This window comes from Spermophilus citellus (genome assembly GCF_964194105.1).
Source record: "Spermophilus citellus genome assembly, chromosome: 6".
NCBI classification, from domain to species: Eukaryota; Metazoa; Chordata; class Mammalia; order Rodentia; family Sciuridae; genus Spermophilus; species Spermophilus citellus.
Window position 1 is genome coordinate 144,792,717 of NC_138187.1, and position 14,330 is coordinate 144,807,046.

A 14,330-nucleotide genomic window follows, 5' to 3' on the forward strand; every position below is an offset into this window, starting at 1 on the left:
AAGGCAATCAAAGAGATCCAAGCAACATTAATGGACTCAGGAAAGAGGTCTGAAGACAAAATCACTTGTGGAGCTGAAGCTGCCTGCCAGAGAATCATCAACCATGGGTTTAGTCACTGAATTTCCTCTGCAGAATAGCAAGAGCCAGTGTAACTATAGATTAGCTTAATGATAAATCAATTGAAAATATATACTATCATGTTGATGTAAGTGCTTTTTCATAAATCTTCCTATCCTAAATTTTGCACATGTAAATATAGCATTAGCCATTATTATTTGACCTTTATGCCATAATGCACTTACTTCAAAGACCTGTGAAAGATACGATAGAGGTTAAGAAAAACATTTTACAAATATCAGTTACTATTATGGATACTTTGGACATCACTGTCGGCATAACACAGTGTCCATGAGTATAAATTGATTACATAAAACTAACTACATATTGATACATTGTTACTATAGCTATTCATTTTATTTGTTCACATGAATCTCATCTTTCTTAGCAATGTTGTAGACACTCATTAATAACTTATCTCTGTCAGGTTTTTATTGTGCCATGTAATAATAATGGAATTTCAGAATATTGGGTATTTTTAAACTGCATTCACATCATTTAAAGTTCTTTTGTATTCTAAAGAAAACTCAAATTTATTGTGGTGATTTGACCAACACTGTAAATTCAAAATTATTAGCTTTTATTTGTTTCTTTCAGTATTCTAGAAGTAAGTTTGCATTTTAAAAATTATTTTTGTTTTCTCCTTTCCAAAAGATACAAATACTTTAATTATCTCTCTTTTTTGTCCTCCTGTAGTGTCCTTTAAATTCAAGTGTATTCTACCTACACTTCATCTGCACTCCATTTAGGGAAGTTTTTTTTAGGTACTTCCTTGCTCATCTATTTTACCTTTCAATTTTCTATTTTCCCTTGTCATATGGAGTGATTAATTCTTGATTAATTCTTCAGGTTCATCAGTACGTTAGGCTTGGAATTCCATTTCCTTTCCAATTTCAATAATGAAGTAATAATACAAACTTCCAAAGTTGTTTTTAGTAATTCTTATCTTTACCAGCACCCCATCTTTCACTATCATCACACATGTTTTTGTTATACCCTTTCATCTCTTTTAACTCAGTATTCTGCTATGTTTTAATATTTTTTGTTCTCTGATGCTTCAGTAGTTTGTTCTTTCACTACATTTTTGTCCTCTGAATACTACATAATTGTTCTGCCTCAAGGTATGTTAATTTTTAAACTAGATATCATTTATTTATTTGCTTTGAATATTATTTAGGTAGCTAATGTGATTGGCTATTTTGGTGTGATTAATCTTTCTTTCTAGATATTTCCATTATTTGTATGCATTTTCTCAAATGTGTTTTGTACTGAAAATATTCTAGCAACCTTTTAAAGCACACTTTTTAATAGGAAATAGCATGTAGTGTTTTTGATTCAGCACATTATTTTCATGAGTTAGTTTCTTCTACATGACTATTTTTCATTATAAGCAGCTTTAATAAAATTAACAGAAATGCTATCCCCTGGCAGAAATCATGCTGTTTTTAATCATGGTAGGATAATTTCTGTGTGCTTAATGATGTTAACCTTTATTTTGGAATCCACGTTTGTGAATATATTTATTTATTTATATAGCCCTCTTTGGAGGCTTTCTCATTTATTAGATTCCTATTTTAAACCTTCATCTTAGTGGTTGATGTAACAGATTTCCCCATCAGATTCTCAATTTCATCCTTGAATTCCCTCAATAATGTTGGATGATCCTGTCTAAGAATCTGTTTTCTTTCTCAGCATTCTGTTTCTTCCTCTTGGAGGCTTTTATTCTTTGCTCGCTGAGCCTGGAGTTTGGACTGTACAATATCACTTTTAAAAGTAATTGAACATAAACTTGTTTAGCCATTCAGCCCCTATAATTCCTCTTCCAAGAAATGCAATAAGTTTCAAAAGCTCCTTTAATTCCTTCCGCCAAGTACAGATTTACATTTTCTGTTTCTTGATGACTAGTCAGTATAATATAGGATTAATCCATGGTCTGCTTTTTACTTCTGATCAATTTATATTAATATTTCTCACATTCCTCTGCATTTGAAGAAAAAAAGCTTCCTATACTGTTTCTATTTCTCTATCTGTCCATCTTTGTCTTTCTGTTTTTCTGTCTCTGCAAAATTCCCCCTTATGCACCTCTCTCTCTCTCTCTCTCGCTCTCTCTCTTGCTCTCTCTCTCTCTCTTTCTCTCTCTCTTTCACACACACACACACACACACACACACACACACACACACACTCCACACTCATCAATGTCAGGCACTATTATTAAATTATACCTTTCAATCAAAGTTACTACTAATCTATAAAGAAGTTAAGGGTACTAGTGTTTATGTTAAGCCCCTCAGAATTAAACTGTTGCTAAGTCTACAGTCCTCAGTATTTATTTATACCAAAGCTGTCTCATTTATCAGGAGGAGATTAAATTTAAAAAAAGAGCACACACCTCATAATTCAATACCATAGGTTAATTACTGTACCAACAAGTCTAATGAAATTATCATTTCAAATTCCATGTTGGGATAAAATGGATTTGCTATATTTTCATTTACCATTAATATGAAAATGTTGCTTATTGCCTATTAAATTTTGAACTTATTGATAGCAGTGGGGGAAATATTTTCTAAAGTCTTTAGGAGAATACTACTATATTTTTCTTAGTGGGAGAAATAAATATTTTTCTCCTAAACTGAGAGCTAAGTTAGTGTATTTTTTTCCTTTTCCTGCCATATGGTTGACATATATGTGAATTTAAAGATTCTCTTGAAACTGAAATAACAGGATTGTTCTCCTCAAAGTGCATTAACTCACAGAAGCGCAGAGTACCACCACTAAACATTTTATTACATAACTGGGCAAAGCTAACATTTTGTTCATAGTTCAAATGTTTCCCCCAGTCACTAGAATATTCAAAGAGGGTAATTAAGAAACATATTCTTCCAATGGGCTTGGTTTTCTATGAATTTGAGGTAGATATATGCAAAAAAGTCAGTAATCACCTTTCTCTCTACTTAGGGGTTTATTTATTTTAGCTCATATGAAAACATTTGCTCGTTTTTGATTCAGCATATATGTAGTGATTGAATACTGTATGTCATATATCTGAATCTTAAGAATGCAATTGCCATAAAATAATAAATAACCCATATGTATGTGGAGCTTATCAAATAATGGAAGAAACAGACATAAAACAAAAGAATCACATAAATAAATACAGTATGTAACCAGTGGGAAAAGAACATTATGCTGTGGGTACATAGAGGAGGATCTGATTTAGCTATGGATAGGGCTGTGGAACAGAAAAAAGCAGCTGCCATATATTATGGGGTTTTTGAAGTCTGTACAAATTAGGTGATATTTAAAAAATTTATTTTATATAAATCTCAAATGTACAAGAAGAGAAAATTAGGTACCTACTAAGTAATAGATTTGATTTGTAAATCATAGATGACAATAATATTCAGAGTAGGTGATGTTACTAGTTTATATTTCATAAGCTGTTTATGTATAAAATGGTATTCTAACAACTCAAGCCTAATTCAAGCTGAAAGGTTATAATTTGGGGAACAGATAATTTATACCTTGTAAAATTAAGGACACACATTTTTTTAAAATTTATTTTTGTCCAAATATACCATATCCAGTCTCCCTATCACAGTATATAGGAAACACACAAAGTTAAGAGAAAGTTACAATAAATTATTCATCTTAAAACCTATGACCAACCACATGTTTTTATTTGTCTGAATGATGGGGAAAAATCAGATAACACTTTAAAGAAGTTTTCTTAAGATATTTTAAGACTTATTTTAGAAAAAAAATGTTCTGCTTAATTTAGTTGCTCTTCCAAAGTAAACTTATTATGAATATATTAAAAAGATTAACAAATTATGTCAGGTGCAGTGACATATGCCTGTAATCTCAGCAGCTCAGGAGGCTGAGGCAGGAGGATGGCTTTTGCCAGATTCAGCAAAAGCCAGGTGCTAAGTAACTCAGAGAGACCTGTCTCTAAATAAAATACAAAGTAGGGCTGAGCTGGGATATGGCTGGGTGGATAATAACTATTTATATTATGAAATATTATCATGTGTGCAATAGTGTAGATATATATGTGGTACCAATATACAGATATAGCATGTAGTATTGTTATGTTAGTATTAAATGAATTACCTTTGGAATTAATGGCCAATGGCTGAGATAATTGAATTCTGTGTTATTTCCCTTAAAGTTGGAATAAAAATTTAGCCTATAAAACTACACAAAATAATTAACAACTGTGTAACATAAAATAAAATAATGTTTAGTCATTTTATGACCTCACAAATTAAGCCATCCTTTTAAAACTTCTAATACCACCCCCATCTTTGATTCAGTAATATAGTCAAGAGGTCATAGCAACAGTGAATCCTTGTTGTTTTACTGGGCCTGACAAATGTTTTGTTATGTTAATTGTCTACTCTGAGCTTGGCAGCTCATAGGAAATATATCAGTCATTAATTGCTACTTCTTGAAACTCAAAACTCCTACATATCAACATTGTATATCAGTCATACTTGCGATTATGTTTTTTCTTCTGGTGTTTAATTTTCATAAATTCCTTCTGATAAATGTCCAGATTCATCTAAAATGCTTCCCTGGCTTTTAAAAAACCTACTACTGTTAAATTAAAAATGAAAATGAAGAAGTTGGGTGCATCCAGGGACAGGAGTGTGAAAGAAAGTAGATAGTTTACACTGCCAACTGCTCAGTATTTAGCTGCTTTAAAAACACTACTTCAGTGCTATGATCATTGAGGCCATTAGGGACATTTCAGTTTTACCAGCCAAATGGAAAATAGTGTCATTTGTGAAATGTGGAAGCTACAAGCGGTAGCGCGCTCTCCTGGCATGCGTGCGGCCAGGGTTCGATCCTCAGCACCACATACCAACAAAGATGTTGTGTCCGCCGAGAACTAAAAAATAAATATTAAAAATTCTCTCTCTCTCTCTCACTCTCTCTCTCCTCTCTCACTCTCTCTTAAAAAAAAAAAAAAGAAATGTGGAAGCTATACAGCAAGAGTGTTAAAAAAGGTAATTTAAATATAACACTTAAACACAATCAAGTTATGGGGAAGTAGTATGGATTATGTTTTACACACATTTTTTAAGATCAGTATGATTTTACAGAAGCAATTAGAAGGTTATTACTACTAAAAATCCGAAAGTCGATTTATGATATTCATGTTGGATTTATTTTCAGATTAGTGTTTGGGTAATATATTTAGTTTTAATATTGTTATGTCTGCAAAATTTAATGAATAATGACAGAATTAAATTTATAAGCCAACAATGTACTAATGTGAAAAACTAACACAAAAATAGCCTTTAGGAGTCTAGACAAACAACTTCATTTAGAGTAATTTAGTAGTTAGAGATAAATCTTTTCAGTAACTGCATCATCTTGTTTTGTTAATATTTTAGGCTGTTTTTCCTATTATATTGAGTACAAAATTTCCTGTGCCAACAGTGACTATTTATGTGGGGGGAACTGAATTCATACATGTACATTTAAAAAAAATCAAGGAAATTAATTTATTTTAAATACATTCAGTGCATTTGTGTATTCACATAGAATTTAAATGCTAATATGAAAGGTCAATGGCAATGTGGCAATTATGTGAGCATTATTTGAATGAAATTTGATGATGTCATTCTTGTTTTCCAACCTTTTTTATTAGATGGGTAGGAATAAAATCATAATAAACATTGTAGAAAAGTAAACATTATGTGGATGCACATAATAGATGCTTGCCAGTCAGAATTTTTAGCAGGCAAACATACAGCCCTAATAAACTAATAGAGGCTCCTTAGAGCCAAAAAAGGCATTTTTAAAGTAATGTGCTGGCTGAACTGGCAAGAGCCCATTTGTGTGCTCTACAAAATAGTGGTGCCCCTAGAGGAGCTGAGTTACATTAGACTCTAATGACTGTGACTATTTCATTTAAAGACTTCCAAAGGTTATGATAGGAAGATATTTATGTTCTGGAAGGCTCCAAGTAGAAAGTAAAATTTAGGTAGATACAACAATGCTCTTATTTAATATAAACATAAAGCATCTGGATTGAATCCTGAGAAGCCTTTAGGTAAAATGTTCTCATTATGATAATCAAACCCAATAGCATGTTTTCAATTCAGCGGTCTACTGCTTTGTTTTTCCAAAATTTAAAATGAATTCAAGGTCTAGTTGCAACTGAGGTGAATCTCATCTTCATGACAGGGGAAAAAAATCTGTACCAATAAGGTTCTAATGTTATGTAGGAAACATTGGCTCTTATTGCTTTCCTAAGTTTCCCCAGAGTCAAAATACATCAGTCATGAGGTACTATATTATATTGCTAGAAAAGAAGGAAGCCAAGCAAACAATAGCCACATGATCTTGGCGATTTTCTATATTTTGTCCTGTATTTGTGAATCCTGGTAAACTGCAAGGATATATTTAGGGAATTGGGATTCTCACCATACTTGTTGATCAGCATCCCAGACTGAATGACGAGATTTATCTTACATGTTCAAATGTCATTGGTCAAAGTAAACGAAATGACCACAGTGACTTTAAAGTGTGCTAGTAATGTCAGCTTGTCTTGTGTTCAGAAGAAGAGACACTGAATATTTATATTTATATCTAATATCTTCTATCTGTGTTGTTGTACCCAGCTTCCCAAAGATTTTTTTTTCTTAATGTGTTCTTGTAACCACTTCTCATGATTATTTCAATACCTCTCATCAGAGTTTCCACCAAAAAAAAGGTTATAACAGTGATTGTGTATCACTATATTACAAAAGAAATATATTAAATAGAAATGAGAAACCTCTTGCATCTCAATTCAACATTTATTTTCTCTATACAAACTGAACATGTTGAATATACACTGTGGAAACTGTCATGTTTTACTTGATTCCTTATAGGAAAATATGGGGGGAAACTGGGAAAATTTCCAATAAAGATCTGGAAATTAACACTTTCCTATAATTATTAACATTACTGGGGATTTATTTACTTACAACTTAGTTATTTTGTTAAGTGGGAATGTCTCCAGAGTTGGCTCTTTCCTTTTGGTTGCTGCATGACAGAGAAAATAAATTGATCATATGGTGTGGAAAAGTTTTTTATGTATGTGAAATGATAGAAGTTGAAACTATAAATGTAGCAGAGTTTAGCAGATTGAGGTAATCAAAATCACCTGATAACTACAGAAAGCTCCCTAAAAGGTTGTCCACAGTCAGAGGCCCTTCATATTTAAGGTGTGTTCATTGGCAGATGAAAATGCACCCAAATCAAGTTAGGTGAGGTACACATTTATGAGAAAATAATCATGAATTATTTAATCTGATTTAAATATCACACAATGTACACATGAATCTGAATGTCCCATAGTTCTCCATAAGTATACAAAATTTTTCTTTTTATGGATCAGATAAAATAGATTTAATTTAAAAAAGAAAGCCTCAGACCCCAAAAGTTAAATGATTATGCTAAAGTATGAATGAATAAATTATAATTAGAAGACCTCAAAATATTTTTTTGTGTAAAAAGGCAAGTGTCCAGCATTTTGTTTAGCATGATCTCTCTGTGCAGTTCATGACCATGACTTCATAATAAAATGATTGGAGAAAGAATCATTGGGATGATGAGTATAAGTTTGTTTTTTGTTTGTTTTTCATAGAACATGATTACCTTAATTTTTTCTTTTCTTTTTCATGCTTTTTCTTTGGGGGGTGGTAAAATCCATATTTATATTCTATGCATAACAAAATCATTTTTATGGCTACATTTGTATTTGGGAAAAGTATGTTAGTGGAAGCTGTTCACTTTAAGTGGTTTGTTTTTCCTACACATACTTGGGTTTGAGCATTCATCCCAGTTACATAAATTATAAATATTGTGTCTCCTACTCAGAGACTGTGACATATCATTACAAGCTAAAGTCATTGTAATCGAGTGACCTTAGCTAAACTACCAAGTGAACTTTTCAAATGAGAGCATTCAGATAGATTATGCATTTATGAATAAAAATAAATTTGCTTTTCAGGGAGTTTGGCCGCTGGAAAGTAAATAATCTTGCAATTGAAAGAAGAAATTTCCTTGGCTCCCCTCTGCCTCTTGCCCCTGAATTCTTCCGCAACATAAGACTTTTGGGACGGCGACCTACCCTTCAGCAAATCACAGAAAACCTTATCAAGAAATATGGAACTCATTTCTTGCTATCTGCTACTCTGGGAGGTACGATTCTTTGAAAATATTTGTGCCTGTGTGTGCTTGTTCATAAAACTATATAATCACTTAAAAGTGCGAATTAATCCAGATAGCTGTAGTTTGAGTAATTGTATAATATATCCATTCATTTATCCCTCACATTGAGTGTTTTAAATGCCATTACAGTATTCATATTCACAACATAGATGAATATCACTTACTCTATCCAAAAAGCTATTAAAAACCTAATATACATTAAATACCGGCATAGTGACTATATTCTGTGATACAAATGTTATGGCAAATTTTGTTTAAAAAATGTCACTGGTAGGAGTCATTGCTTCTAGAGAGCAGGAAGTGTTTACTAGAGGTAAATAGTAAAGATCTACAATTAGATTCTATTTCTGGCTGTGTTTGACATATGATATAGTAAAAGAGAAAGAAATGCCAAGAAGTATGATGCATAATGTGAAAAATAGAGATTAATAATTTCACTTATTCCCAATTTGTAAATTTTTAAAAAATTAAGAAAGTCTTAATTTAATATTGCTAAGTATAGAATTATCACAGTGATATGTTATTCAGCACTTTGGAGACACTAAAATGATATTTGGGAGGTATTGTGTAATAAGTGAATTATGACATTTTCCTAAGATTTAAAAATATCCCATATTTCTATATGTGCAATTTTGTATATGACTTGAAGTAATATCTACATATTCCATGGTTCCTAAAATGAGTAATTTCCATAATTCCTATAATGAAGAACACCAAATAAAGCTGGATAGGAAAGTTCTGGAAATTAAAAGTCCTGTTTCCTTTTCAGTTGCTTGATAACTTTAATAGAAGACTGGTGAGCTCATTCATGCAATTTTTCAATGTTGTGAAAGACTCTTCCTTAAAGTCGTTTCTTTCCCTTCCCTGCCTTTCAAATCTGTATGAAGTCATCCGTTTATAACCTCAGAATGTTTCCTGGGTCTTACTCTTTCCTGGTTCTCAACAGACCGAGTCACTATTACTTTTTCTCCTACAATATTTCTATGGTTTGTTCTCCACACAGAACTTTTAAAAACCTGAGTGTGGTCATCTTCCTTGCTTTATCTAAAACCAGGAACTGCCCACTGTAAATGAAACCTAAATATCTTGCTCTGATTTATGAGGGCCCTACTTTGTGACCTAGAGCGAGGTTTCATCTGAGCCCCCTCAACTGTCTCTTCCTCATACTCAATTTTTTTTTTTATCACAATGGGCTTCACCTATTTTAACCAAGTCTTACTTTCTCAGAGAATACCTTTATTCTCTGCTCTTTCATGATCTTACTTTTCTTTCTTCAAAGTATTTATTGTTATGTAAAAGTATTTTACCTGTGTACCGGTTTATAATCTCTTTCTTGCATATTTTGGTGGAAACAGGGCCCTTGTCTGTATTTGTCATCCCTTCACACAGTATCTGTAATGGTGCTTGGTATACAGTAGGTTTTTCTAACTATTTGTTTAATGAGTAAATAGTGGAACTATGCTTTTCTAAGGGACCAAAGTTGCCCAGTTTCCTAGATAAATGTAAAAGTTTCAAATATTTAGTGAGGGTAATTGAGTTCTAATTCAGGAAGAATACTGAAAGAAGGAAGCAAACCCAGTAAGTCAAATGGTTCAGTTTCACAGATATTTAGCATTGGAGAGAATGAGAACCCAGGCACGGGCAGATGAAGAGAGCAAGTACAGGTTAGAGAAGGAATAGATCCTCCTCACATTTTGAAAATATTTGACTGTGGCATAACCTTGAAGATTTAAAGGGGAAGTGATAGGTTGTGGGCAGAAAGAAAAGGCTGCTCTGTCCTTTGTTATTTCTCCATTCCATTCTCTCACTAATGAATTATAATAAAACAAAGATATCAAACCTGAGGTTGAATCCTTATCTACACCCTCCCCACAACAAGCAGCCCAATTTTAACCAGTTGAGTCTTTAAAAACCATTAACTTCTCTGAATTTTAGAAAGCTAGAAAGTGGCACCTATGTGATAAAAATATGAAAAAAATAGTGTAAATATATGGAAATATCTTGAACACAGTGTTTGGCATACTTGAAACATAGTGCATTTACATTTTTGTTATGAAAGTAATGTAGGTAGACAAAAATGTATAAATACTTTCAATAATTGTGGAATTCTATAAAGAGTAGAGATTTTGAAATAATATTAGTCTTCATTATTTTTATTATTACTGCAATACTGTTGTATGGAAAAGCACCTAAAAGAATTTTATAACCTAAAATTCATTTTCTGAAAGAAAAAGAGAGAAAGGAAAAATAGGAGAGAAAGAGCAAAAGGTACATATGGCTCTCATGGACAATTCCGTTCCTGAATATCAAAATTTTGTTTAATTTTATTTATTTTACTTATTCTGTTATTTTGGTATTGTGAATGCCATGCTTTGGCTTTTATGTTAGTTTTTGTTTTGTAATTTTTAAAATAAAACATGTTTCAAGACCTTATGGGATTAAGTCACTTTTTCACTTTGACTGTTCCAATGATGGCAAACAGCTTGCACATGACATCATTTTAAATATAGAAAATCTCAGATGCCACTAAAAATGTCCAAAATAGTAAAAAATACAGCAAAGTTTCAGGATACAAATTCAACATAGAAACATAATGTTACTTATTCAGATAACAGCAGTTTATCTGAATAAGAAATCAAGAGAGCAGTCCCACTTCAGTAGCTACAGTAAACAAACAAAAAGCAACAACAAAATAAAACCCTATCATATTTGTATCCAAAAAGGTGAGAATGTCTGTAATGAGTTCTATAAAACATTCATGAGAAAACTGAAAATGACACCAAAAAAAAAAAAAAAAAAGGAAATACATCTTGTGTTCACCAATTGGAAGAATCAGTATTGATAAAATCACTCTACTACCCAAAGTGATCCATTGATTCAGTGTAATCCTTGTCACAGGCTGAATGGCGATCATCTTGAGCAAAAAGAACAAAACAAGATCATACTATCTGACTTCAAAATACACTTCAAAACTGCAGTAATCAATGATGATAATATATATTCTCAAAATTGTTTTGCTTGAGTTATTTAAAAGTCTTGTTCAAGCATATCTTTAAGGGGATTGGTTTCAAATGAACACACTCAATCACTTCCAATTTTTTGTATATTTCTTGGATTTAGTGTTCATTTTATTTTCTATTTAATTTTTTTTTCTTCAAATGTTACTTGTATTTTTCTTCATGAATCTCTATTGGGTAATGATAATAATTTAGCATAATGAATGAAATCATTAAATGGTTTAAGGATATAAACTACCTATAATTATACTATGAATGTTTTCAGATAATTTTTTAAATTATTGCTGTTGTAATTGCACCAAAACTGTTTTGTTGGTATGAGTCTGTCATTCCTATGCTTTACCTGGTTGAATATGAATTTGAATTACTTCACTTTTTTATAAAACATAAGTTTTTTGGTTTTTAATTTGAGATAATTCTTTCTTTTACTCTTTCCCTTATTTCCTCTCTCTGGCTGCCCTCCTAAATGACTAAGACCAAGGCATAATAATACTAGTATATATTTTGTAAATAATAATATTAATAATGATAGCATATAATAATGTGTCATAAAAACAAGCTAACATTTTAAGCAAAAAAACTTGACTTGTTAGTTTTTAACTATATGCTTTCTAAGTACCTAAGTCTTTACTAAACTATGTTTAAATATTTTTTCAAAATAAGTTGAGTGTAAATACTATCAGTAAAAGAAGTGCAAAGGAAATAAATGAAAAATGACTTTTTCCCAAAGAGTTATTCAGTGCATAATATTATTGACATAGACATAAAACTCTGGATAGCACATTTGAAACCTTTAATAGGATATTTTATGATAGATAAAACTAGTGATTGAATTATCTTCCTATAAGGAAAATATGTATAATAAAAAACTTCTTCAATATAAATCATTTTCCCCATTTATTGCATTTTATAGCTTCTAGACTATTTATCAATATAGTAATTCTTCTTGCTGCTATTTTGGATAATGATATCCAAACTCTATCACTGTTTAAATGTCTAAAATAAGCTCCACAATTTAAAGAATCAATCTTGAAGAAGATCGCACTCCTGGGACATATTGATTTCTAGCTATGAAGTATATTTTATGACTGTTTTTGTAATATATTTCATTATGATTCAATATGCAACAAATATTGAAATAGAAGTGTATCTGTGTGCTGAAGACAGAAATACAAAAAACAATGAATGAATAGGAAAAAAAGATGCCTATAAAATTGTTGGTCTTTGGAGCATGAGGAAGTGTTCACTTAAAGTGCTGGATCCAAATTCTGGATCAGCTTAAAGATAGAGAACTATAAAAGATGGAGACTAAAATTTTCACTAAAGTTTTTATCAAAATATTTATAAAGTAGTTTAAGTGTGCCTGAACCTTACCTCTGGAACTATACAGACTTACTCATCCAGTTCCCACCTAGTCACACTAGCACTGAAACCCTGTGGGTGCCTCTGGTATTCTTGACTCCCTCAATTCTAAGGTAGTGAGGAGAAGGCTGAAGTACAGGTTCTCTCCTGACCAGGTCATCCTGTCTAGCACAAGAAAAGCAAGGGGAAGGTTCCTCTCATCAAGCCGCATTCCTACACTGAGTCTCTTTGATAATGCACACAACTTTTTGGGCAGAGTCAGAAAAATAGTGACCATGAGGACCATTTGGGTAAAATACCTCCCCGTTTAGAGTATTAGACATAACACTTCTTTTTCTAATAATATCTTTCAAAATTGGGTCAAAATTAATTCTAGTACCAAACAGATAAATTTTAAATTTGTTAGTTTATAACAACTTTAAATAATAAATTTTGGCTTACCCTAGAGTAAATCCAAATTCACCACTGTTTTTGAAGGCACAGATTTTAAGAGCCGAATTAAATATTTAGCTTAGTTGACTTGTTTTCCTATGAGAGTCCATATGAATTTTTTTTTTCCTGAATGTGTTTATTATGACAATGTATATTTTGGTTACCATATTAATAAATTTAAGCATTTTTTGAGATATTCAAATTTATTTAAATATAGAAAATATTTTGTACGTTGTTGGAATGTAAACATGCATGATTGATATCCAGAATAATACTAACTTACTAGAATAAGTATTTAAAATAATGACTTCTACTACTACCACCACTACTACTATTTGAAATAATCACCACATAATGTGTAGGGTCATTGTAGCTTGAAAATATTTCACATAGCTTGATAATATTGCAAAATAGTTTTCCTCTGTGTATCTCTTGCAAAGAAAGAATGAAACTCAGAAGTTAAACAATAAGACACAAATGGAAAGAATATCAATTATATTTCTCAATATTGTTACATCCTTAAAAGAATTTCAAATATTCTCATTTAATTTTACAAATAGTCAATTCTCACTTTTCTCTACGTGAATTATGTTCTATATAGTGTTTTCACAGATTGTTTTAATTCTCTGCCATATACTACCTTTTTCAAAATCAATTAACAGCTGTCATTCTCATTTTCACTTTTTCTTTTCTTTAGAAGTACAAATTTACTTTAAGTAATTGAGTAAATCACTGAATATATGTAAATTCATGTCTTAAATATGAATAATCACTTGAAAATGTAGATAATTGTTTATTCTTTTGGAATACATATTTCATTTTAACTCTTTTTTGTCTTATCATCTTGGGTGTGGAACACCTATAAAACTTAAATTGAGGCTGGGCATGGTGGCTCACTACTGTAATCTCTGCAGCTATGGAGGCTGAGGAGGGAGGATGGCTAGTTCAAAGCAAGCCTCAGCGAAAGTGAGGTGCTAAGCAACTCAGTGAGACCCTGTTTCTAAATAAAACACAAAATACGGTGGGTATGTGCCTCAGTGGTCGAGTACCCCTGAGTTCAATCCTGGGTACCCTTCCAAAAAAAAATTAAATTGAGCAACAAGTATACCACTTTGAATTTATTATTATGTTTATAGACATCTATTCTTTTGAAAAAAATTAATAGG

The 14,330-nt window shown here is 31.6% G+C and overlaps 1 protein-coding gene across 3 annotated transcripts in view; it reads left to right on the top strand.

The window, feature by feature from the left end:
- Positions 1-14,330, top strand: part of BRINP3 (BMP/retinoic acid inducible neural specific 3) — a gene marked incomplete at both ends in the record, with an annotated part of 359,541 nt that overhangs the window by 157,991 nt on the left and 187,220 nt on the right. For 2 of the 3 annotated variants that reach the window (XM_081299771.1, XM_081299772.1), the window contains one exon: positions 8,133-8,323. The exons of the other annotated variant lie outside the window; for it this stretch is intronic. In XM_081299771.1, the coding sequence (XP_081155897.1) occupies positions 8,133-8,323 (191 nt within the window). The remainder of the gene's footprint in view (positions 1-8,132; positions 8,324-14,330) is intronic. 3 annotated transcript variants of the gene reach the window in all.